This window comes from Gadus morhua, chromosome 18, assembly GCF_902167405.1.
Source record: "Gadus morhua chromosome 18, gadMor3.0, whole genome shotgun sequence".
Taxonomy (NCBI): Eukaryota; Metazoa; Chordata; class Actinopteri; order Gadiformes; family Gadidae; genus Gadus; species Gadus morhua.
In genome coordinates this window covers 17,054,819-17,081,248 of record NC_044065.1, presented here as the reverse complement: position 1 = coordinate 17,081,248, position 26,430 = coordinate 17,054,819, and the positions used below count along the sequence as shown (strand labels likewise).

The 26,430-nt window shown below is 42.5% G+C and overlaps 2 protein-coding genes across 4 annotated transcripts in view; one reads left to right on the top strand and one right to left on the bottom strand.

Moving 5' to 3' along the window:
* LOC115531061 (CD59 glycoprotein) overlaps positions 1–26,430 on the top strand; it is a 64,463-nt gene that overhangs the window by 6,822 nt on the left and 31,211 nt on the right. Inside the window, exons 1-3 of one of the 3 annotated variants that reach the window (XM_030340073.1) lie at positions 20,707–20,818; positions 20,911–21,021; positions 21,269–21,528. The exons of 1 other annotated variant lie outside the window; for it this stretch is intronic. In XM_030340073.1, coding sequence (XP_030195933.1) covers positions 20,770–20,818; positions 20,911–21,021; positions 21,269–21,375 — 267 coding nt within the window. In that variant the 5' untranslated portion in view covers positions 20,707–20,769 and the 3' untranslated portion in view covers positions 21,376–21,528. Of the gene's footprint in view, positions 1–20,706; positions 20,819–20,910; positions 21,022–21,268; positions 21,529–26,430 lie in introns of those variants that run through there. One more of the 3 variants, XR_003973834.1, reaches the window with a different exon arrangement.
* Positions 5,853–16,670, bottom strand: LOC115531033 (uncharacterized). The gene is made up of 9 exons (XM_030340029.1): positions 16,478–16,670; positions 15,620–15,712; positions 14,601–14,750; positions 14,178–14,317; positions 13,436–13,529; positions 12,984–13,313; positions 12,631–12,817; positions 12,395–12,522; positions 5,853–8,693 (listed from the first exon to the last, which is right to left on the bottom strand). The coding sequence occupies exons 4-9, from the start codon at positions 14,186–14,188 to the stop codon at positions 8,376–8,378; spliced, it is 1,068 nt and encodes a 355-aa protein (XP_030195889.1). The 5' UTR covers positions 14,189–14,317; positions 14,601–14,750; positions 15,620–15,712; positions 16,478–16,670; the 3' UTR covers positions 5,853–8,375.

The following is a 26,430-nucleotide window of genomic DNA, read 5'->3' as shown; positions in this document are numbered from 1 at the left end:
CCAGCTACTCTCCTGAGCTCTGCATCTTCATCACATGAGTCTTGCTTTACTGATGAGGTTGTGGTCTGAGTGAGCAGAGGTGCATACTGGGATACATACATACATACAGCTGTTTGAAGTCTACAGGTCTGTAGACACGCCCCCTCAGGGCAAACCGAGTGTTTGAGAAACTGTTGTGACTCAGTTACATGGACTGGAATGTTCTGAAAGATGGAGACAGGGATTCAGAAGGAGAAACACCAGGGGGAGATGAGGGGGCTCCTCATCTCAACGACTAAAACACAACTTCAGTCTGACACAGAGATCCATGGAACACATTCAACAGTCCCCTCCAGGCATCGTGACTCCCCAGGAACAGTTTAATTTCCAAGAAGGTCTTATTTGGGGCCATCCCCAGATGGTTCCTGCTCCTCAAGAGCCACCCCCCTCCACTGGGTGGTCTTCTGAACAGATGACCTCCTTCCTGTCCTCAGGCTGACTAAAGCTGGACCGTTTGCATTTGTGAAGGCTCTCATTCAGGAAACCACTGGACTACAAAGACATGAGTTCAGAGACGTTGAATAAACCTGGGATTTGCCAAGCATAATCACCAATGTGGGACGCCACTGAAGAATGTACATAATTTACGTCTCTGGAGACATTGGTTGTTCTGTTCTTGGTGCCCTGGCAGGAGAGCTGGGGGTGGATGATGGAATGTTATTTGGCATGAGGTTTTTACCCTGCATGATTGTTTGGCCTTTAATGGCTCAGAGGTGTGTGTGTGTGTGTTGATCATCGCTAGGGTTCTACTGTGTGTGTCTCCCACACACCTGGCATGGGGTTCTATGTGCGTGTCCTTGGTTCTATGTGTGTGCGTGTCCGGCTTGCTTCGACAGTGATAATGTTCATACGGGGGTCTGTGTGATTGACTTGGGATATTGGCATGGTCAAATAAATCATACCTGATGGACGGCCACACGTTTACTTAAGGGCCTCCAGTAGACATGAAGAGCCCTGAGCGACGCTCAAGAGCGATATCCAACACACTGGGCAGGAAGGAGAGTACCCAACTCAAGTCTAAAAGGATGCAAGCGGCGTGTTCAGATCAGTGACTTCAAACTAGGACTACACCAATCAGGATCAATGGAGGATGGACACCAAAAGGAATTCCACAAGGAGTCTGACGTTGGAAAGGGATCTAAATGGATATTCAAGATGACCTTCAGACCTGTAATGAGACGGCTCTTCCTACCTGGCTGGATTGATGGAGAGCCCTGTGGATCTTGTCTTGCTTTCAGTTGCACGTCTTCTCAGGCTGTTCTGTATTTGTTTCGGACAGGACTAGCTGAACGATTGGTTCCCTTAAATCAGAACCAATCCGGGAACTCCAGCTAGTGCGCTCTTCGAGCTGAGGTTGTGCTCTTCAGCTGAGGAGGTAAGGAAACCTTCACTGGGGCTTCAAGGTGTACAGAGGAGAATGTTTCAAAGTGTTCCATGGTACTCTGAAGACCGTTGTTGTGTTCCACTGGCTGAGGAAGAACCCTCACATCTTCCCCTTGGCCTTTCTCCTCTGAGAATCCTGGCGCCATCTAGAAGGATATTCCAGCTCATGTAACTGATGTCACAACAGATTCTCAAACACTTGGTTTCTCCTGAGGGGCGTGTCTAAAGAACTTAAGACTTCAGACAGCACTGTATCCCAGCATGCATCTCTGCTCACTCAGACCACACCCCCATGAGTAGGATGCAACACTCTAGTGATGGAGATGTAGAGTTTTATAAGTAACGAGGGAGCAGACAAAGGTTATTAGAACACAATGTCAAGTCTGTAAATCTTTAAACCATGAAGATGGTTGGATGGTTCAGGAATTGGGCTTCTTTTTATTATGGGCAGTCCTTTCACTCAGATGCCCACATCTCACTGGACCTGTACATGTGTTTGCTGGCTGGCATGATTTGCTGTTGGTGATGAGGCGGTCAGGGTGACGTTGCAGGGCTATGGTCGGCTCTCTGTGAGCTCAATGTTTAGATTTGCTCTGCATGGTTTGTACCCTGAATAATCTAGATAATTGTAAAATGTAGACAGGGTTTTGTATTGAATGATTTTAGGTTTAAAGTTGTTGTGGGACGTACATGGTAGTTTGGTTCTTCGTACTGTTTTGAGTGATACAACTTGTACACACTGGGTGCATAATAATGTAAAGGTACACTGAATGATAATGACCAACAGCAACAAACAGATCACATCAAGGTAAGTCTGTTGGCTGTGTTTTAATGAAGACCATCGCTGGACTTCAGGATCTTCCTCCGTTCAGCTCAAGGTGATTCTGTTTTTTCTTTCGTTGGTTCCGGCCGGAATGTTCGGATTCCAGTCGGACGGTTTGTACTTCCCGCCGTGGAAGGTTCTGAGTGCGGTCACTTGATTTAGTCCCAATGGTTAGCATAGAACGTTGTAGTCTTGACAACCATAAGAAACCACCTGGCAGTTGGGAATCTGGTGGAACGTTCTGGATTGTATTTGCGTAACCTCGAGCCGTTGCCAACGGAAACTATTAAACAACTTAAACAACTTAAGTTTGATATTAAATGCATACTGACACGTACGTCGTACAATATGTTAATTTCCGATGGTTGCGCCGTACTTTTAACCACGTTGACGTGACTGGACTCTCGCTGCGTACAAAACGGCGTTCTACTTGCGGCCCCATTTTTGACATCAGTGAAGGCTGAAAATCATTTCAAGGTGGAAGACAATTTGACATTTCTTCAACGGAACCCAGCACCTGAATATGGCTGAGTAAATTTGATTTAATATCGATACTGATTAGTGTTCTTTGTTACTTCAGCTTTTGTACGTCCTAAATATCTGCTGTCATTAATTGCCACAGAAGTTAAACCCTACCCAATGGAATGACGTTAAACAACGACTTTGTTGCAGAGTTACCAACTGGATAATATCAAAGCTAAAATAATGGCCGTCCTTCCCACATGTTACAGTAGAAGATACTCTAGATCTGTACAAGGTTAAGAAGGTAACATGTAGTTTGTCCCAAGGTGTCTGCCTCCTCACAAAGAGCAAGACCTCCACCTCCTCAACCAGAGCCAGACCGCCACCTCCTGTCAGAAGTCCTCCAGAACAGGTCAGTGCTCTGGTGTGTGAGTAGAGTCTTCTCAGGTCAGTTTCAATGCATGGCCTGAACCACTTCTATAAACTTGTGGACTGCTCTGTCATCATTCCCAAAAACGGGATGCTCATGTCTGGTCTCAAGTCTTTTCTAGCCTTGAGTTATAAAATAATAGTTCAATTAATTGTGTAACTCGGTTTCGGGTGAGTCAATTAAGTTTATTGTTGGGCAAATGCTGATATAAACCTGCTGCTGTAGCTGAAAGGTGAGGCTGAGAGTCTGGGGACCGGAGACTTGTGGTGCCAGGATGGACCGGAGACTGAGGCTGGAGACCAGGGGCCTGCAGCTCCGGACCAGAGGGTAACCATCACCAAGCTCATCTGAAACACTAAAATCCACGGTAGTTTAGGGCTGGTTTTGATCATCTTATGACTTTAATTCTGTGCCCAGCTGTGATTTGAGTTAATTCATACGGGGGTTATGTAAGAGTCATATGAGCCATTATTGTTACTAGTGCTGCTACGACTGTAGTGGATGAATTGCTGAACGCGACAAACTGCAGACGTTGTCTAATTTAAGTGTTTCAAATATGTTTAAATTTGTCTTCCATTTTACAAGTAAACCTCAGATGCAGGAGGTGGGGTGTGCTGCGTCCCCAGGGGATTTACTGCTGAGACCAACTGTGTTTGTAACCAGACCAGGAATCCATGGCTGAAGGAACTGGCTGGTGGAGTCCCTGCCTGGTGAAGGACGCCTGTCGTGGGGTAGATGGAGCTTGCCTCTGAAGTGATCATCACACTCACTGCCACTTCTCGTAGAATACTGCTACCACACACTACCGGCGTTTGTACCATAAATACCAGACGACTACATCTGTTTTACCACATGTTGAAGCAAGACTTCCGCTGTTTGTTCCAGACCAGGACGGCTGAGGAGAGCTGATGGAGGACGACATCACTCTACTAACCAGGATCCTCGTAAGTTTGCATAAAATAAACTGTGGTTTACTGTGGTTGGTTGCCAGACAAACTACAGCTGCTACTTTGTTACACGCCATAAGAGCCCAACTACTCCTGCGTTTGACCTTACATTAGAGCCCAACTACTACTGTGTTTGTTACCTGATATTGGAGACAAAGTACTCCTGTGTTTGTTACCTGATATGTGAGACGAATTACGTTTGTAACCAGACCAGGAATCTGGAGGACTGATGGAGAAGTCGTACATCTGGAAGGCCAATCCTGAGGACAACCAGGACTCTACCATCAAGGATTCCTCGTAAGTTTGCATTATCTGGACATAGTGGACTAGGTAGGGGGCTGGGGGTTCAACTCTCAAATCAATGGTGCCGGGTTCAAGTCCTCAGAATACAGTGATGCGTCCTTGAGCAAGGCGCCCTAAAGCCTGCCTGGTCCTTAATGATGTTTCTTTGGTTCAGATAATGTTGGATCTTTTGAATATTGAACCTTATCATGTCCTTGTTTGGTCAGGGGCAGACAAACCTGAGCTGAACCCGCCCTGATCCTGACATCCTGCTGTTCCCGTCTCCTCAGTTCATCTGAGCCTTGTCTTCCAGAAAACCTGCTGAGCTCAGCAGTCTGAGGCTGTTAGATCAATGACCTCTAGTGGGAGTCTTCTTCTTGACCCCACATGTAACCGTGTGCTTCCACACGCCTTTCCCTCCCATCTGTCACTAACCTCACTACTGCTTCTTCTTCTTTCTCTGTGGTTCAAACCTTTACACTGAAGGCGCGTCTATCTGCCCTCAGAGGGTTTAGCGTTAGGGTTGAGAGTCAGGGTTTAGAGTCAGGGACAGAGCTGGTCAGGGAGGACTGCTTTTACACAAACCGCTTCACTTGCTTTCGGAATGGTGGTGACATTTTGAAAAGATTCATTTGGGAAAATGTTTTCCTCTGCTTTCCTTTACAAAATTGTATTCAACTTCTGTCAAGTGTTTTTGTTTATATATTAAAATCCCACATTGACTTCTACATGTTTGGTGCGGTTTATTTATTTGTCCTTTTAACTTGGTTAATGTCAAGCTAAACTCCTGCAATACATTTAATATACATGATTGTTATTCAGCAATGTTCACATAGTCTGGCTGAACGGAAGTGGACAGCGTCTATTGCCTAGCGTCGGATTTCGCCGCTACTCCTCCCCTTCCGGTTGCTGGCATTTCCCCCCCCCGGCTCTATTTTGCATGGACACCGCTGCTGCTTCCCGGGCTTAGCCCCGCCCTATAAGATTGTGATTGGTTTAAAGAAATAAAAACAGGCCTGCCCAGCCTCCCCACGGATAGACGGCTCAAGGTAGCGTGGTTCCAGACATTCTACTTCCTGTAGTTTGGTCTGGCTTTGCGAGACTAATGTTCACATAATCCATTTTGTAAAAATATGAAACCTCCGTATATTACTAGTAAATACGAGCCTACACAGTAAATTCAATAGTGTTAAATTTACTCCTATAGTGTCAATTTTAACACTGCTTGGGATAACATATGGTCCCATTCCCGATAGTGTCAAGTTTACTCTAACACCAGTGTTAATTCTCCAGTGTATATTTAACAACAATAGGTGTAAAAGAATAACACTTATTGAGTCACACTTTCACTGACAAGTGTAATTAAAACTTAACACTAATCATGTTTCTACATTTATAGTGTTGTTTCAACACTACTTTAAGTTAAAGGAAAATTGTTCCACCATTGTTATTTTTACTCTTTTTAAGTGTCAAATAATAAAACACATTTTCAATATTTCAGCTTCAGTTCAGATTTTATTGGAGAGGTTAACATGACTTCTGAATGAAGACACAATTCGGCACAATATATTTGAAATCATCCTGTGTGCCATGTCATCTGCAAGTCAAACGGTTTATGGTACACAAGTTCATTTACACTGACAACTTCCATTCCTCAACCTCTTTGAAACTGACTTTCAATGAATGAAAATGTTCATCAAAACAATCTCTATGTAGAACTACACAGATCAAAAGTACTTTTTCATCCTGTATAATAATGTCTCTGATTTGACAAAACTTAGGAAGATCAATGTCAACACTACTGCAAATGATCAACTTGGGGCGATATTCAGTGCCCAACTTTCAAAACAGAAATTTCCACAGAAACATTCAAATACAATGCAATATTGTCACCTTCATTGACATCACACAAAGCAACCATTTTCCCAGGACCCTTTTTAATAGTGGTAGACGCCAAGCCAAACTTGTAGGCCAGGTCATTTTGATGTTTGATTGCTAGAGTCTTAGTTACATTTTTAAAACTTTTCAGTTGTTTCTTGAAGTAATAATGCTTAGACTCATAACGCATTGACCACATGTGAAGAACAGGCCCTAGAAGTCTTATACAACGTGGATAATGAATTAGAAAATTATGTTTCGGCAAAAGCCTTTTAGAGGGAAATAAAGGTTTGAATAGCCTGTGATGTTCAGCTATGACATGTTTTAAACAAATGGTCAAACCTTCTGTTAAAATCGGTGAAAACGCAATGTTGACTATTTGCACAAGTAGTAAAAGAAGCTGCCAGCACTTGTCACCTCTCTGCAAAACATCCCCAAATATAAGGGGCATATTTCTGACAAAACACCATGTCTGGATAGCATTAAGCCCTAAATCATTTCCTTCTTCTAGTCTGACTCCAGGTGGCTTGTTCTTACTCTCTGTGTAGCCATAATTGAATGAGACTATCCGAGCTTGAAGTTCTCTGTGTGAAATGAAGTTGGACTTCAAATATTCCAATACTAGTTTCATCTCGTATTGGGCTATTCCTTCTAATATATCGTGCATTATGTCAACAGAAAAATTCTCTGATACACTGAAGAACTTAAGCTCATCAAGTAAACAATAACGCTTAACACCATACACATGAGTTAGTGTTGGGTTTGCCTGAATAGCTTCACAATGTTGCAGGTGTATATCTTTTGATCGTAAAGTCACACTGGGGTCATCCTCGAAAAAGACAGTTTGAAACTTTTCCTTCTCAGTCAGGCAAAATCGACAGCAGTAATGGGCTGAAAATGATTCAACATCCAAACAAGCAATGCAATCCAAGATTATCCCCCGTTACTTGGAATATACTACCCCGTAAACGGTCATTAAAGCATTGAACTTCAATTCCCTCAGTCTCGAGTACTTTAAGGTGCGATACAAGTGGCTCTAATATTGCATTGAACCCATATGTTTTAATATCTTGGGTGTGGAAGAGAATGCATAGATATATGTTGTCCAAACATGAATTTAGGCTGGAAATTTCTCAATGTTAAGTATATGGCTCCTATTTTATGAGAACCTTTCTTGGATCCCAAGGGATTACATGGTTCAAAGTCATCATAGAACAACTGTATTTTTAATGCATGACTCTCACTTGAAAAAAGTGGATGTGCCTTTATGTATAACCCATCCTCCAAATCAACATAGAAGCCATCTGGGGAACTCCTGCCAGATTTGAGCATACTACTCGTCTTTGGGTTTTTGAAAATGGACAGTATTGTTTGTAGAATAGGAACATAAGTGAATTTGTCTGTGACGAGCACTTGGTCGTAAGTACCAGTTTTTTTGTTCCTCCTATTATCAAACCTGACTCCAAGTACTTTCTCTACAGGAGTAACAATTTCACATGTCTCTTTGAAATAGGACTTCTGTTTAGAGACTGTATTAAGGGAGGTAAATGGATTTTCAATTTCACTAAATGCTTTTGTAATTCCAGTATGCATTTCTTTTTCTGGGGACAAGCATTTTAAAGCTGTTTCTTTCACCTGACTTTGAATCTGTTCTACAAGTTCTTCCAATGACGACACTACCCCATCAACAGTATTTTGGCCTACTCCTGCTGACAGCAGTTGAGCTACAATAGCTCCACAAGCATCCTTGGTGTTTTTATTGGTCACTGAAAGATCAGCAGTTTTGACAGAGGAGGTAGCCACATCGCTAAAACACAAATCACTATCATCATCACAAGACATTGACACATTTCTGGCCTCAGCGGTCTGTCCCTCAGTGATACTTTGAACTGAACTTAGTCCACTGTGAACTCGATTTAAATGTTTTCTAAACCCTGAAAACGACCCAAACTCTAGAGAACAACCAGCCTGGCCACATTTAAGGGAGAGAGTTTTCCCAGGCAATAAACCATGAACACTCTTCAAGTGTCTAACAAGAAGATTCACCCCACCAAAACATTGACTACATAGAATACACAACATATTGTCAGAGACCACCTGGCTTATAGATTAATAGAGCTCAACAGCTAATTTAGTGGAGCAATCTTGCTCTGAGTTCAGCAACCCGAGGTGTCTCTCTAACCTTCCCTATGTCTATTTCAAAAATTGTGGTCTGAATGAAAGTGTACATTTTGTACAGCGCATTGTTATAGGATGTGCCAAATACAAAGTGAGCTTTAAAAAGTTTATCAAATGCTCCAACAGCACTCACAGCCTGACACGCTATGGCTTGCTTGTCCAGTATGATGTAGTAGCCATGGATGCGACTTTTCTTGGTACCGGTGGCAAGAAGATAGGGCTGTCTTCTCTCTTCGATGGAATCAAGGTGCTGTTGTATGCTGGTTCCTGTCTGTCGATGACACACAAACAGAGCAAAAAACATTTGTTCAATTTCCAGTCAATCTGGTTATTTTAATTGGTTATAAAAATGAGCAGGTGACCCCAAACTTTTGAACGGTAGTGTAAATACATGATGTTGCATATAAAATATCCTAAATACCCTGCTTCTGGGACCAGACCATGTAAAATAGTATATCAAGTAGGGCTGGGCGATTTTTTCGGTTTAATCGATTAATTTGCATTTTTTCTTTCCTACGGTTTGTGAAATGGCTGAACCGAAAAATCGCGATTTAAAAACAGTTCTAGACTCTTCCGATTTGTTTTGCTGAATAGACTCCGTAGCAGCCTCCTCTCTCACTTTCCAGAACGCGCGCAAAACTCAGCCTACTGCAATCACATTCACCTCGCCCCCGACAGACTTGGGGGAGAGCCGGGTCGATTGAAACACTTTTCAGTTAAACGTCTTTTGCAAAGATGACGTTATGTATACAAATAATTTGTGATCGACAACAACTCACATGTGTGTTCTCTTAGTTACAAGTGTAATTTAATACATAATGATCGAGCTGTTTTTTTAACTTTGAACGTAAGTTGACATCCGTTTCAAAAGCCCCGACTAGTCGGGACGTTTGAAACACACATGCAGGACGAATGAAACAGCATATTTTAAAAAATAATAAAAATTTCGCGGGGTTGGTCAGTTGCCGTGGTTTTCGAGGAAATCGCTGTGTTTCAATCGACCCTGATCTCCCCTACCATAACAATGTCCACGAACACTGATGAAGAAGAACTCGTTCATAAAAAGGGTGCTACTTCAGTCGTATGGAAGTGGTTCGGGTACAAGCGGACAGACATAGAACAAACATCTGTACTTTGTAAGGTTTGTAGAAAGTCGATCGCGGCAAAACATGGGAACACAACCAACTTATTCCAGCACCTGCGACAGAGACATGCAGTGGAATGGCAGGAGTGTGTAGCACTAAAAGATGCAGATCCGAGCTCAAGCCACAAAGCGCCTGTAAAAAAGCAGGTAACCTTGGCAGCAGCATTTTCAGCAGTCATTCCTTATGACAAGAAAGGGCCCCGGTGGCAGGCGATCACAGATGCGGTGACATATCACATCGCAAAAGATATGGTCCCCATCTATACCGTAGAAAAAAACGGGTTCATTAAGATGCTGCAAACGATAGACCCAAAATATCAACTGCCCAGCCGCAAGCATTTCGCCACAGTTGCATTGCCTAATTTATACAACATAACAAGAGCTGGAGTCGCAGAGCAGCTGCAAAACATCGTTTATTTTTCCACCACTACCGACCTATGGTCCAGCCGAACCACACACCCATATTTGAGTCTGACTGTGCATTTTATTGACGGAGAATGGACCCTGCGAGGCAAGTGCCTGCAGACATCGTACTTCCTGGACGACCACACTGGCGAAGTAATAGCCCAAGGGTTACAAGACTCGCTGGCCTCCTGGAAGCTTCGAGAAGACCATCTTGTTTGCATGACTACGGACAGCGGTACCAACATGATTAAAGCCTTGAGACTGACTGAGTGGCCCAACCTCCAATGCTTTGGACACAGACTGCACAACGCCATCAGTAAGTGCAATTTATTTATTTAAAAAGGGACAGTGTGCAATTACATTGGACATATAAATGCACCAGATTTAGTGAAAAAACTATTCAATGCATAACAAAGTGCTACATGTATGTATAAAAACGAATTGAATGGATTGATGCAGTTGCATATTAGGTTGCACTGAGTTACATTATGATGTGTTCAAGCTCTATTCAGTAAACAAAAAGTGTGTGCGCGCGCGCGCGTGTGTGTGTGTGTGTGGGCTACGCATTAATTAAATTATACCAGTACAGTGTGAAACATTTTCTTTTCTTTGTCAAACAGAATTAAGCTTAATTAAGAAGTGTTAGACTATCATAATGTGAAAGATAATGCATGTGTTCCTGCGGACACACTAGGCTATGTGTTAAAGAGAGTCACATGCTGTAACACTGTAACCCTCTCTCCTCCCACTGGTTTGACTAGTCTGAGCTACAGCCATCTCCTTGTATTGTCATAGTTTTTTTTCTTGTGTTTGTCTGTCATGGAAAAATACAATAATATTTAAATCATTAAAAAAAAGACTATCACAATGTGTGAATGCAGTTCTTGTCACATTGATTAAATGGTGCTATTCTAAAATGTTCCTTTTTGGTTTCCTCCGTTTTTCTTTCCTTTTTACAGTGAATGGTATGAAAGATCCACGGATTGACCGTGCCATCGGTGTTTGCAAAAAAGTTGTAAGTGCCTTTTCCTTCAGTTGGAAGAAGAGAAGAGATATGGCAGTGGTACAGGCTGAGCTCGGTCTACCATCTCACAACCTCATCACCGAGTCCCTAACCAGGTGGGGTTCGAGACAACTGATGGTAGAACGAGTGTTGGAACAGGAGAAGGCCATAGCACAGGTCCTGGGAGCAGACAAGAAAAGCAGGCACCTGGTGCCCACCTGGCAGGACATTGACGTGTTGGAGTCAATGAATAAAGCTGTAAGTCCACTGAAGGAATTCACTGATGCCCTATCTGGTGAAGCCTACGTGAGTGTCTCCTACCTCAAACCGGTACTCCACCTGTTAAACAACAGCCTTCTGCAGCCAGAGGAGGGTGAGACCGAGCTCACCAAACAGATCAAGAGCAACATACTCAACTACCTCAACAATAAATACAATGACCCTGTAACACAGGAACTCCTGGACATGGCCTCACTCATGGACCCCCGGTTCCGGACAACGTATATAGCAGATGACGAAGTGGACGGAATCAAGAAAAGAGCTGTTACAGAGCTGATGTCTCTTCCAGCTGAGAAAAGCAAATCCCAGCCTGGCACATCTGTGCAGGACCTGCACCAAGAAGAAGCTGCTGAGCCTGTTACAAAGAAGAAGAAAACTCTAGCAAGCTTCTTCAAGAAGAAGACAGTGACGCCTACCTCCCAGTCAGAGCAGGACAAAATTGAAGCTGAGCTGTCATCCTACTTGTTGTCGTCTGAGACAGACCCTGATACAGACCCACTGCAATGGTGGAAGGTACATGAAGCTAACTTCCCAAGACTGAGTAATCTGGCCAGGAAATATCTCTCCATTCCTGCCACAAGTGCCCCTTCGGAGAGGGTTTTCAGTACGGGGGGTAACATTGTAACATGCCAAAGAGCATGCCTCAAGCCAGAGGCAGTAGACAGGCTTGTCTTCCTCGCGAAAAACCTGTAGACAACTTCCCAGAAAGTTAAAGGGATGTTATTTTGTTTGAGAGTATTTTCATCATAAATTGTATTATCATTATTTATTATTTGTTGTATTTCATTTTACACGTTTTTCAGGAATGGCCTACAAGATCTTTTTTTTTCAGTTCGCTTGGACCCCTGGATAACTGCTTGCAGTTTGGTTGTGTTAATAAAGAAAATATGTATTTAAATTTTGCCCTGGTCTTTTTAATTTGTTTAGAGAAAAATAGAAAAAAAAAAATCGAGGTTTAAATCGAAAATCGTCCATTAGTTAGAAAAAATCGAGATTTTATTTTTAGGCCAAATCGCCCAGCCCTAATATCAAGCTTCCAATTCCACAGAAGGCTTTACTGCATAACACAATTGCATTGGATAAAATGTCTAATGCAATAGTTTTACAGCGGGTTGTAATATTTATTCACTGTTGGGCTAACCTTCTGAAACACCACGAGAAGCTTCTCTGCTTGAGCTGCCGCCATCTTGCCAGGTCGCTTGCGACCCTGTGCTGAAGGTGGAAATAGATACAGGAGGAGGAGGATTCCAGACATGTCACTGTCCCATCCTAAAACAAACACAGACACACACAATAATATGATCAATAGGCAGACTGGTCAAACCAAAGAATAAACTGTTGCAATTTAGATTGAACAATAAATTTATAAATCCTTACCCATATCTTCACGATCACTATGGACATGGTCAGATGATTCAGCAACATCAATGAGTTCTTGGAGCTCAGCTGTGCGGTGTAGTCCCTTACTTTGGGCGATGATTTTGTCTTTGAAGGCGGTGGGCCATCTCTCCTTAAATGTGTTGCTTGTGGCCTCTCCAAACAGCTCCACGAAGTCCTGTTCAATCTTGATGGAAAAAGAGAGTTGTTTTTGAGACCATAAATCTATCAATGCTAATTCGATTCTCAAAATATGTCCACTTTATTTTATAGTTTGGCCACTGTGAAATGTCTCATGACAGTACCCAACTCAAACTATAGATGCATGCATCCACCTGAAAATCATTACTTACTAGGCCTTTCACATCTTTAAAACGTGGGTATTCTGCCAGGACATCGCCACATCTTTCAGGATCTTCAACCATATTCCTTCGATACCGAAAGGTACCCCTCATTTTCTGCTTGACTGTTTCTTCATCAACACTATGCTTCATCAGGGAGATTGCATTGACGCAGTCTTCATCAGAGTGTTGTGAGGTGCCTGCAACTTGTCTTTGTGCTGTTGGACCTCCATCAAATGTCTTGATAGAGATTGGTGATTTCCTGTGCGAGTTGTTTCTCTGGACTGTCTTTATTCGCCAACTGAGGTAACCCTGGCCGCTCTGGGAATCATAGTAATGTTCCTATAGGTGAAACAAAAGTTTAAAAGGCTGTTCATAGCTGCAAAAAGGTGAAGGGTCAACAAGTGAGTATCATGTATGGACGAGTTTGTGTGTTGGGGGTGCACAAATGTCAAACAACTTACGTAGCCATGTTTTGCTTGGGGATCCCTCAGGTATGGAAAGAGCTCGATAATTCCCCGTGCATACATTTCTCTTACATGGCGTGGTGGCATTTTTCTGAGGAAACAAACATTCTGTCTTATTAATCACATATTTAGCATAGCCTAAGAAGAGATTCTGTGTTCAATGCTCATGACACTCGCCCATGCTTCTCCATCATTTCAGCTACTAGAATGTTCACCATTTTCCGCCGTGTACTGTCTGACAACATTTTTGTTCTGTCATACTCCCTAATGACATTATCACCACCAGGTTTCTTGCGAAGTATTTCGTCAACCAACTAGGAAAACAACAATAAGATGGAGAGCTCTTATTTTAGCCTGCAGCAGTCATTGCACATGACTACCACATACACATGAATTTGTTTAGCTTCAACGTCTTTTCAGCAAAACTCAAGACAGCAGGATGGAGGACTTGCTGATAAATGCTTATTTGCGAGCACATGACAGTAAACTTGAACTGAATGGATCCAGGAGGCTTTTGCGCATTAATTAAGAGCATCTGCCAGTTGCCATTAGATTGTGTTGGGCAAATATAACTTTGCAGGGAGCAAGCAGAGTTGTGGATTTCCATGGCAACAGGCCATGAATTATCTTTCATTTGGGAACTTTCTCTAGGTATATTGGTGTTCTGAGACAAATGGCTCAATAGTCCAGGACACGGTTGAATAATTTCGAGCCAATATGCCACAAAAAAGATACTTACAGCATGGGCATCAGATCTATTTGGTCTGGACTGTTTCCCCTGGGGACTTTCTTCGCTCACAATGACAATAGAGTCAGTATCAGAGTCCTCTTGACTTACAGGTGTCGACTGGCCAACAGCTGGTGCCTCAGAAACAAAACCTGCATAGCAATATTTTACGTAAAGTTTGAGAACCATTTTCTTCCAAACAGGTAAAAGAGCCCCTCCAAGGTCTCCTAAAAACAACCCAACGAGAAAGAGTACCCTAGGACATAGGTTGGGTCATCTGTTTTACCCATGTCCTATTTAGACATTTAACATTATTAATGCAGAGTATAATCCTGTGTCCCCACTGCCAATTATCAACATGGAAAAAGAATTCAATAGCATCTATATCAGCCTGAAAAAAACACAACAACATGACATTGATTAGACAATACAAACCTTCAGAGACACCATCAATGGATAGCTCATAAACACCAGTATTTGCACCGATCACTTCTTCAAACACCTCATGATCAACCTCAGTTTTGGAGTCATCAAAGAGCTTTGCATTAGGCAATTGGCTGAGGGAGATGCCAAACTTCTGGAATGCTATGGGGAATACAAACATAATGAGCACATTTTCTCCAAAGCATGAACCATTAAGGTCATTGACTTAAGGCAACAGCATTAGTTATGAGTTAGTGTTTTTCTATGCCATGTGAAAAGCTGTTAACACTAGAACAGCCGTTGAAGGGTTCAAATGACCCCTGTGAGTTAAAATAAAATATATGTTTGCACTCGATCACGTTCCAAATCCCTACTTTCTTGACTTTTCCTAAATATGTCTGTTGTAGCACCCTGTGTTCATACTTTTTTTTTTTTCAGACCGGGAAAGCTATTATAGACCATTTTTCGGGTCGCCCATGTTGCAGGGCAGATGCTAAACCACTCAGCCAACTGCTGGTTCATAAAGTAGATGGAATGGAGTGGTCTTGACAAAATATCCACGATAACAATATAAGCATATCTCAATTAATTTAATTACTTTATTTGCATCATTTAATCTTAAACCCTTAGTGAAAATATAGGCTGTTTGTACTTCATATATGTACATTTATGACAAAATCGTGAGGACTAGGCTTGTGACACACACACACACATGTGGCGCTCGCGCGGTAATAGTTCATTGGCGCCACCTAGTGATCATTATGTGCAAATGCACAGCCTCATTCAAATGACTTGGGGGTCATTTGACCCCTCTTGTGGCACTAGTAGTAAGTCAAAATGGCCCGGCGTTTCTAGTGTTAAAAGCTGTATATATTTGAATATTAATGTTAAGAAACAGACAAACTTCAAATATGATTTTTGGGCAAAAGCCACTACTACACAGGTCATAATGCATTAAGGAATACTGAATATCAGTTCATTAAGTTGATTTACAGACCAGACAAAATCATTTCAATTAAAGTTAGACTTACCACACTCAAGCAGTTCACTGAGCTTGGCTTCGGAAATGCTAATGAATTTCTGGATGCCTCTGAACTTGACTTTGACCAACATGATCCGTTTGCCTGGAAGGAGGGATTAAAGACAAAACAAACTTAAGAAAAACGACCAAACTTGATTTCCAGTACAGCACTAAATAAACATAATAATGCATAACCTTCTCTAGGCTTTGAAATGCATTTGCACTGAGCAGACAGAATCTAGCCTGAGCACATGGCGGCTAGTAACCTCCATTTTGAACAACCTCATCAGCAATACAGTCAACCATCTTTCACACTGCAAAATTACACAGTCACCATTGTCGCCAAAATAACTAAGCACAGGGAATTTAATTTCCAATTTCCACAATGGTAAGCATAAAACTAGCAAATAGTGATAGCTGTGCTCAAGAAAACCTAGGCTTAGTGGCGACGGTTAGCTATGATGACTGCTAACTAACCTAGCGTTAGCCGTCAGATAGCTAATCAACTTCACAAGGTCACGAAGAGATCATGGGACAGCATAACTCTTAACGACAACGGAGCCACGATACAATCAATTCTCTTGACATAACGTGATTAAAATATCAAGAAGTCATTCATTATTTTCACATTTCGTGGCATGTTTTAATCAATAAATGATCATACTGTAGTTGCTATTGGAACTTTCCTTACCTTGCTAGCGTTAGCGATTAGCTTACGTAGCTAGCTAAAGTTGTCACTACAAATGTGATGTATCATGCAGTTTTGACCTCTCACGCTAAATCACAGAGCCACACTGTATTTCCATGAGGCTAAATAAGCAACAGATTGAAAACAATGACATTATTTTAAATTATTACGTACACTCACCTTTCTATTGGAGCCTCTTCAAACTGGCGCTGACTTCAAGGGCAGATTCTTGAGGTCTGGCTGCGTAACTGCGTTGTTCCAAAAAAAGGGGTGGAGCCTTCTTTACACTACACTTTTAGCTCTGGATTTTAACATAGGCTTCAGTGCAAATTTAACTTTATCTGTAGAGGAATCTACTCTACCTGTAGAGGAATCTACACTATAAGTGCAAGTTGAAGTTAACAATGTGATTTCAACACTGCAAATCTTATGTATTTAATAATGTACATACTGTCCCGCAGGCCATTCACTGCTACTACAACACGTTCAATCCACCAACCCGTCTGGCCGTCTCACATCAATGTAATATAGCTACGTTGGTTCAAACGGAAAATGTAGTTTGGTGTGAGACTGTTGTCCAGCAGAGAGAGCTGTCATACACCTTAATTATACAGGAATGTGTATTTACATTTGAAAATGTTCATGTGCTGGTCTAGGTTGTCTGCAAATAATTCTGCCTTCAGCAACAGGATTGGTCGAAACGTATGACGTGAAATAAAAGCCCATTTTGGATCATGAATGGATTGAGTGAACGACGTCTGAGCTAAATATTAACCACCTGGAACTTGGTGCGTTTCCTGGAGCTCGGAGGATGGCAGGACGCGTGGTCGATTAGGCCATGAACGCAGACCCTGTACCCAGACATCCTAATCACAGACCCTGTGTTTAATTAGCCCTGAATGTAATTTTTGGGTTAAAATAAAATTAAAAATATTTAATTATTTATAAGTAGCCTAGTCTAGATAGTCCTTCTGACAAGAGAATAAACAGTTTAAAAACATAACCTGTTTACACTGATGCCAGTAACGCGTTACTGGCCTCGGACCACTTTTTTCAGTAACGAGTAATCTAACGCGTTACTATTTCCAAACCAGTAATCGGATTAAAGTTACTCATCATAGTCACTGTGCGTTACTATTTTTTCATCGGATCACCGATTGGAGTTGAGAGCGATGGAGTGGTGTGTGTCTGCCTGTTAGTGTGAGAGTGCGTGTGCGTGTGAAGAGTACGTTTCCAAAGACTTCATTCTATCAGAGGCGAGTGTCTACCTTGACTCTCCAGAGTCCGCGCAACCAGTTTTTATTAGCGGCGGAATTAGTCGCACGGTGCTGCGTGCGTGTGTGTGTGTTGCGCTGGAGCAACGGCAGCAGAGAGAACGCGTGGAGACTATCCACTCGCCATAAGGGAGGTCCGAGCAGCTCTAGCGCTAGAACGCGCTGTTTACGTCACGCACGTGGAGATGCGTCCGGTGATCACCCCGTAAAGCGCGCAGTGATATTTTGTATTCGCATTAAAATTTGGCGGAAGCGGTTGAAAGCCGCGTGTCAGTGTGTGCACCCAGGGCCGTAGGCCGTAGCAACAAATTCTGGGCCCTGTATACAAGAGGTACTGATGGGGGCCCCCCCCGAATTCCCCCTACCAGCCCCCTGCGCAGAATTGTTTGGGGGGGGGTGGAAGAACAATTGTTGAGGTGGCAGGGGGTGTTTTCGCAGGTAAAATGTAACTAATAAAGTAACTTGTAATCTAACTGTTACTTTTAAAATCAAGTAATCAGTAAAGTAACTACGTTTCTATTTTAAGGAGTAGGCCTAATCAAATTACATTTTCAAGGTAACTGTGGCAACACTGCCTGTTTACCACCTCAAGTGAATTAATCTATCCTATCCCCAGTCAGATGTGTGTGTGTGTGTAAAGTCTGTCTCACTTGTATTTATTTTACTCCGAAATAACTTGAATGGAACTTTAGACATTTGGGGATAAGCAGCAAAGCAGTGTCGTGGCAATTTCTGTATCAGATATTGCGTCTAAGCAGATGAGATATTTAGATGCAAAAAGCACACAATACTGTTGACAATTAGTGGTCATATATATTTGTAATAGTAGTACGAACAAAGATATATCAAAACATGCATCAACAAACAATTATACAGGCATACATTACAATAACCATGAGCTTCTCTTTGCGTGTTACTTCATACTCGAGGTACGCTGGGGAGAAGTCCGCTGAGAAGCTAAAGTCAGGAGCTTTTATACACTTAGATCGGATCCTTGAGGGCAGTTGGCCTCCAATAAACCAAAAGCCTTTGTTAACCAGATGTTAATCTATTGATTGAAGTTTCTTCGGTGGTTAAGAAGGTGGTTGAGGCTGTTCCTTATCACCCTTTGCTTCTCTACGCTCCCCAGGGGGTCAAGTAAAACAGGCCCAAACCAAACTACATACAACACGGAAACGGAATGTGAAACCAGATTACATCACATGAAACACTAAGAATTACATTTTAAAAGACCCTGCAGAATAGCAAGATTCCAAGAATGGAATGTGAAACCAGATTACATCACACGAACACTAAGATTTACATTTTAGAAGACCCTGCAGAATAGCAAGATTCCAAGAATGGAATGTGAAACCAGATTGCATCACACGAAACACTAAGATTTACATTTTAGAAGAACCTAAACGTAACATGTAGATTTTCCATCACAGCAGTCAGGTAGCTATTTTAAGCTATAATAAACTGCATATTTTGTTTATTCAGCTGAAGCATTATGAAAAAATAAAGCATAGAAATAATTTTGGCATTTTCATTTTCCGTCTGGGCTAAGCTCCGGATGTTTATGAAACCTAGAAACACCCCTGCGACTGTCTTTGTATGCCCAGACTGAATGTTCATCACTGATCTGATTTTCCTTTCTTCTTGGTTTAATTTTCTATTTCCTTGTTCTGATCGGGTCACCTGCAGCAATCCTTAAAAAACGGCATCGTTTGAGGATGTTTGCCAATAAAACATCCTTTCCTTAACAACAGAGTAAACAAGGTACAAAATAATGAAGTGTAAAATGACCCAAATACTACATAGTAATAACGATCAATCGCATACAAATACAAACATCTCATGTGGATGTGTCCAAATTTGAAAAAGGTCAAAACAGGCCCGAACCTATCGACATTACCTTTGACAATTCTGGCCAATCATACCAACATAATTAACGTTAACATTATGAAGAAATGGCATGATTCATAAAGTTATCGATTAAAAGGCTGGGTATTTATGAATTGAACAGCATGTCAGGGCTTGTGATATTGGATGACATTTCTTTAGTCCACAGATATCCCAGTGAGGACTTTCCTCCTCAGCACCTTCAGAGAGCAGAGGAAGGACTCAATTTGAACTTCCGTTGGTTGAACCTGCATTTGTTACTGAGTACAAATGAACACTGCTAATTCTTTCACTTTTTTATTTCAATGATTTCCCTTTTAATCCTTTGGAAATGTGTTTCGTGTCCATGTAAAGCGCTGTGAATGGTCTGTGTGTTTGAAGGTTGCGGTAATAATAAACTGGCCTTTCCAAGCCTTACACACCCCATACATAATCTAAATTATTGTTGTTAATGTATGATGTCTTTACATGGAATTATGAAAGAAACTATGGCAATGGAATATTTTATAGTATTGAATGTAATCAATTGTAATCAGTCGAGTGTAATCGTTATTGTGAACTAATTGTAATCTAATGTCATATATCTATTGTACCCCATTCTAATCGATGTCTGATGCTTACCAGTTTCATTGCCAGGGTCATTTGCAAAAAACAAAAAGCAGAGAATGAGATGAACACACCACCACAGCATCAGACAGACATTTTCTTTAAATCGAATACTTAAACTTAATTTAACCATAACACGGTCATCAGAATAATTTAGTTTGTATCCCTGTATAATAATAAATATATGCCAATTCGTGGCTCGTATGTACGATAATACAACTTACAATACAGTGAGTGCATACGTTTGACCGTGGGTGGTTCCAATGGGTGTCAAACCCCTAATCCTGGCACTGTTGAAGAGGCTGTAGGTAAGAGCAGTCAATTCTGTGTCATTGGTTGTCAGTAATTAGTGAGTATAGTGCTCTGTATACCATTTAGATTCAAGGCCGCTCCTGGCTCTGGTTCAGGGAATCCATCTTGCCTGGCAGTCACAGCTGAACACTAATTTGCGGATTGGTCCGGAGATGTCGGGCTATCAACGATCATCCTCGATAGGGAATCACAGCCACTGGACCTTTCAGTCTTTAAGTTTTCCTCCCGTTCATCCAGAGAGGAGGTACACACCTGCCCAGTAGGAGGAGGAAGGGGGCGTCACTGGTGGCCTGACCACACCCCCGACACTCATAGACGATGGGGTGGACACTTCCATCCCATTATCCAAATCATCTTCTAGACAAGCAAGAGGATCAGTCCAGAGAGAGAAGAAAGATGAAGACTTTAGCGGTTGTTCTGGTGCTTGCGTTGGCCTTCGGCTTCGGTGAGTCGAGGCCTACAGCCCGAACGTCTCCATTTAAATGGCCCACTTAAAGAATACCAACCACTCATATCTAATATATCCTTGATCTGTAGGAGAAGCTCTGAGGTGCAACCGGTGTATCAATAGAGGCTGTTCCAACAGGGTTGAGACGTGCAGCGGACCCAACGACGTCTGCGCAAGTGTGATCTTCCTACCTCCCGCCCGTAAGTACACACGCCCTTCTATCCGACCCGATACATGCTGCTCTTTAGCTGACCGGTCTTCCTCCTCCGGTGAAGTCATGTCTCGCTGTTTGATAACTCATTCTCTTCCCCTGTGTTCTTGTTACTTAAGACCTTATGTTTCAAGATGTGGGTGCTTTGCGTGTTTGATTGTCGTGTTTTGTTTGTCTTCTTATTAAAGATGGTGGTTGATGGAGTAATAGTTATTGGATTTTTTTCTTCCTATCAGCCATCAATTTCTTCAGACGTTGCATGACGGCGTCCGACTGCCAACTGTTGAGTTCTCTGCCCAGCCTTGTGAAGGCCAGATGCTGTGGGACAGACCTCTGCAACTAAAGCCCAGAGCTGGGGTCGCAAGTCACCAAGGTTACATCTCTACCAGGGCTATTCCCATTTTGAAATGGGCCATTTCCCTTTCTGTATCATCTGTAGTGAGTAAGCGGATTGACATGCATGACAATAAAGCTGTTATGAATTAGTAAAAATGAATTTACTGCCTCTGAGACTCTTTTTTGTTTGGTTAATAAAACCTTGTTGAATTCCTAGTTTCTTTGCAATGAGTGGTTAATGAAAAGTGACATTTACATGTAAAGTTGGAGTAGGCCCATTACGTGAAGGCAGGGGTCGGGAACCTTCTCAGACGGAGGGGCCTCCAAATGTATGAACTTGAAAATGTTCTTAGAAGGGCTGACATGCAAGTTTACATAATTATAATTTCAACGTTTTAGGGAAGACATTCATTCATTGCAAATCAGGGATATTGGACATCAGGCAGACGATCAACATATCAAATAAACAATAAAAGAGATTCTTCGCCACCACAGACAACACAAGCGGCTGGCTACTTCAATGATAATGCGGTGTCTTGGATGTCTCTGTGGATCACGTTTAAGTAATCTTGTCAGTGATGGTTTATACATGTGCAGAGGTGTATAGCTGACAAAGTGTGAGCGATAAGTCGTACAATTCACTAAGCTGAGTCACTTTGGTGTATCAACGGCCGTCTTTATTAATGAACTTTTATTCTCAACCACAATGATGTCTTTGTTTGTCGCAGAGGTGGTGGGATTGATACAGCTCTGAAGAACGACGTGTCACCTTATACAGGCCTTGATACAATACATGGATAGGCAGGGCGTGAAACTCAGACAACAAAGGAAGTTATTTTATTATGTTTTATAGGACAAGGTGTAGAGTTCCCCCCTGTGTTTCAGACACCTCCACATCTTTCCTTGACTTTTCCATCGAGGTAAAAAAAAGAGGTGAAGAAAGGACAGGGCGTAATGTTTTTGACTATCCAACCGCAACAGGAGAGAGGAGGGGACAGAAGATGGCATTCAGTGTCAATCATATCACCAACAAGAACAAATCGGAATTACCAACAAATCAGCAGAAGATTGATATTTCCTGTATAAATTGGGGTCATTAATGAATTCCATGCCGGAAACAGTCTCTATTTTTCTCTATTATTTATTTCATTGTTAGGGACTACTGCACATGAGGCAAATGTTTAATCCTCATGTGTAGGGAATAGTATACTGCCCATGAGGAAGCAGTATGAATCATAGGGAATATACTGCCCATGACGAAGTAGTATGAATCATAGGGAATATACTGCTCATGAGGTAGCAGTTTGCTCGATTGCAGTTCTGGGTTGCTAGCCCATCATTCAGGACATGGAAAGTGTCATGGCTGTATATTTTCCTCAAATGATCTACCACTGTCCAGTGGCGTCACTATGCTGTTTTATTTGGGGCTAAAGCCTTGGATGTTATTTAATTAGCCCCGAATATGATCTTTGGGAAAAAAATAAAATAAAAATATTCATAAACATTTATAAGTGTAGATAGTCCTTCTGGCAAGAGAATAAACAACAACCTGTTTACCACCTCAAGTGAATTAACCTATCCTATTCCCAGTCAGATCTGTGTGTGTGTGTGTGTGTGTGTGTGTGTGTGTGTGTGTGTGTGTGTGTGTGTGTGTGTGTGTGTGTGTGTGTGTGTGTGTTAACGTGTGTGGTGGTAGGCGATGACTCCAGTTTAACCAGTGAATGAGTCTCTCTGGTCTCTTTGATGAAAGCTTCCTTCTCACTCCTCAAAGGGCCGTTCAGGATGCTGCCAAGTTACGGTTGCAATGGAGACGGTGTCTCACAGAGCGCTCAGAGAGCGCTCTTACTCGCGTGGTAAGATCGCCCGCTGCTGTCCACATCCGCTCACTACACACACAGGGACGCAAGATCACACGTGACTTCCTTTTCACCAACTTGACATCAAACAGTGGTTAACACACACACACACACGCACACACGCACACACACACACACACACACACACGCACGCACGCACACACACACACACACACACACACACACACACACACACACACACACACACACACAGTAAGGTGAATTTAATGAATACTTTTTTCGTTTTGAAGTATGAATCAAAATCAGTCAAATCAGACTCATCCCTTTAATTAAAATGAGGGAGGTAATTTAAGATCAAACACAGAGCTGAAATAGCCTCTCACTGTTCCCAAGGCGACCAGAGGGCGCCGAACCTGCGTTGAGTTTTACCAAGCTCCCCTGCCGCAGCTCGCCTGCCAAGTGGGTTTCTTAATGAGTTAATTGGTTGCATCTGGTGCGTTTCACTTAAAAGGAAACCGGACAGTACGTAGGTCTCCTCCACTGCTGGCAGTGTAGCGTCTCCCAAACGCGGTATGTTGTTGTGTTCCCAGAAAACGTGAGTGTAGTAGTGTACTGTTTTGTTCAAGTCTGTTGTGACTTATTTGACTTCTCTTCCTGTTTCACAGGTTAAAGACTTTTTGAAGTAAAGAAGAGCATCTCATCTGAACCTGATGTGAGTAGAATTGTGTCAAGTATACAGCCGCGGGAACGTATTCTCAGCAGGGGGTGCTGGAAAAAATAACTCGGCCTGCACTAGACTCGCAACTCGCTACATCGATAAAAAAGATATACAGCAGCGCAGCTCAATTACATTCAATTGCATGCATGCGCGCACAGTCGAAAATCGATCGTTGTGTTCACACCATGGTTGACATCCAGCTGCTCACAGAACAAGTTTAGCGCACCACCGCTCCCCTCACACTTTTTCATATAACTTTTTTTCAGCACTAGGTCATATGAGCGTTAAATAAATGCTGCGTCTCAAAATGCCTTGGACAGCAGCGAGGATGACTCGCTTTGCCACGGGCCGAAACAGTGCGGAGCGACCACAGCCAGAGCGAACACAGCGGGGCAGAGGAGTGTCAGGAATAGTCTTTGGTGTACACATCAGTACGGCCTATTTGCACTACTGTTTAGTGGCAATGCAGTGTTTTATTCTATGCCTTTTTATTTTCGTGTATTATTTCAATGAATACAATTTATTTATTTGAAAAACAAGATCTGGTCTTTCAGGCCCCGTTCACACGTAGCCGAAACGGGCGAAACCGTTACGGTTTCGATCTATCCGGTTTCGAAGTATCTCCGTAAAGACGAAGCCAAGCGAAACCGGGTAGATCTGTAGAAACGCTGTGGTACACATTCCAGGCCCATAAGGGGCGCTGCTTCTGGTACTGAAATCCAGAAGAAATGAAATAAGAAGCAGAGGCGAGCATGCGCATAAAGGCTGCCCTTATGCGCATGCTCGCATGTGATTTCTGAGACTCCGCGGGCTTAAGAGCCATTGGCTAGGAGGTCGAGGGGTGGGGCGATGACGTCATGGTTTGCGGTTTCAGTCGGTTTCAGGCGTACACACGAATCCAAAACGAAACCGGGTAGATTTGAAACCACCTCCGAGGGTGGTTTCAGAAGTTTGCGGTTTCGGTCAGCGGATTCGCCGGCTTCGTGTGTACGGAAGGCCGAACCGTACAAGACCTTTGCGGTTTCGCCATGAAATCGGCTTCGTGTGAACGGGGCCTAAATCTTTTTTCCAAATATAGGTCGTCTTAAGGTGCGGCCACACCAGACGCGTATCTCGCGTACTTCGCGTATAAAATCGCCATTTTTTCCATAGGGAACCATTGGTTTACGCGCGTATTACGCGTTTCACGCGTAATACGCGTATAAGCAACATTTTACGCGCGTATAGCGCGTATGTGGCGCGTATATTTACGCGCAATACGCGCTATACGCGCGTATATCGCGTATATCGCGTACATTTCAAGAGTTCAAAAAATTGAACTTTTGACGCGAAGTACGCGAGATACGCGTCTGACGAGACACGCGTTGCCCAATCAGCGTTGAGCTTGACCCGACGTCACTGGCAGAGAGTAGTGAGCTTGGACAGAAGCATACGGCCGACATCTTTCTTTATTCTGTGTGGAAATAGTAACATAGTTACGCCATTAAATGCTTTTATGGAAACATTTCTAGCGAGAAATGTGCATTTTACTTTCATAATGTTCGCTCGGTGAATGTGAAGGATGTTTGGTTTGATAGTTATGACGAAGAGGGAACGCTCCGTTCACTTGCATGGACAGAATCTCTGGTTACTAAGCAACCTCAACGTCTTGGCGGACTATTTCTCTGCTGATCAACACTACGAATGCTGGAAACACACCAGACACACCATGTGAAGTTATTTAACCCGATTATTGTTATTTATATCCGAGATTATTTAATCTAACCCGATCTAAACTCTATCACCCAAACACGGCGGCGTTTGGGTTTCCTACCTCGGACTCCAGCGCAGCCACGGCCGACAACTTTCTTTATTCTGGGTGGAAATAGTAACATAGTCAAGCTACATTTTACGCGCGTATCTCGCGTAAAAATTACGCGAGATACGCGTCTGGTGTGGCCGCACCATTACAATGGGGTTTGTGTTTATATTCGGACCAATACGGTACAGCGGGCGCTCACATGACGTTAAGCATTTCCTGGCGCATAATGTGACGCTTCAGAACCTAAAATCCCGTTTCTCCCCGTTGACACGACAACACATAACCGGCGTTTTCAGAAATCTCCACTTTGGGCGGAGTTTTTAGAAATGATCGTTTTCTGTGATAAGACAGGGCCTCAGACAGGGGCCTGCAGCACCCCCAGCACCCCTACTTCCCGCGGTACTACAAGTACATGACTTGTATGTTGAATATAAATCACTGATAATGTGTGAAGGAAATCGGGGATTGTGGTGGTTTAACTCATTTGAAATTTAAATAATGATTCTACCTGAAAGTAACATTTTAGAGACTATACTTTCAAACTTGTCAAAGTAAATCACTCTTGACAAATGACAGTCCAATTATTAGCCTAGTATAATTTATATTAAAAAGATGGATTAGTTAATTATCTTAATCATTATTTAAAAGTTGGATGATCCCAAAAGCCCTGAATTTGTATTGTCATTCATTTATCTGATTAATGGAGATGGTTGATAAAACTGTTCC

What these genes read in the sequence shown, in the direction of transcription:
- LOC115531033 (XM_030340029.1), bottom strand. An exon ending in CCCAAGCAAAACATGGCTAC is followed by an intron (nt 13,314 to 13,435) that starts GTAAGTTGTTTG and finishes TTTCACCTATAG; the next exon opens with GAACATTACTATGATTCCCA. An exon ending in TAGTGATCGTGAAGATATGG is followed by an intron (nt 12,523 to 12,630) that starts GTAAGGATTTAT and finishes TGTTTGTTTTAG; the next exon opens with GATGGGACAGTGACATGTCT.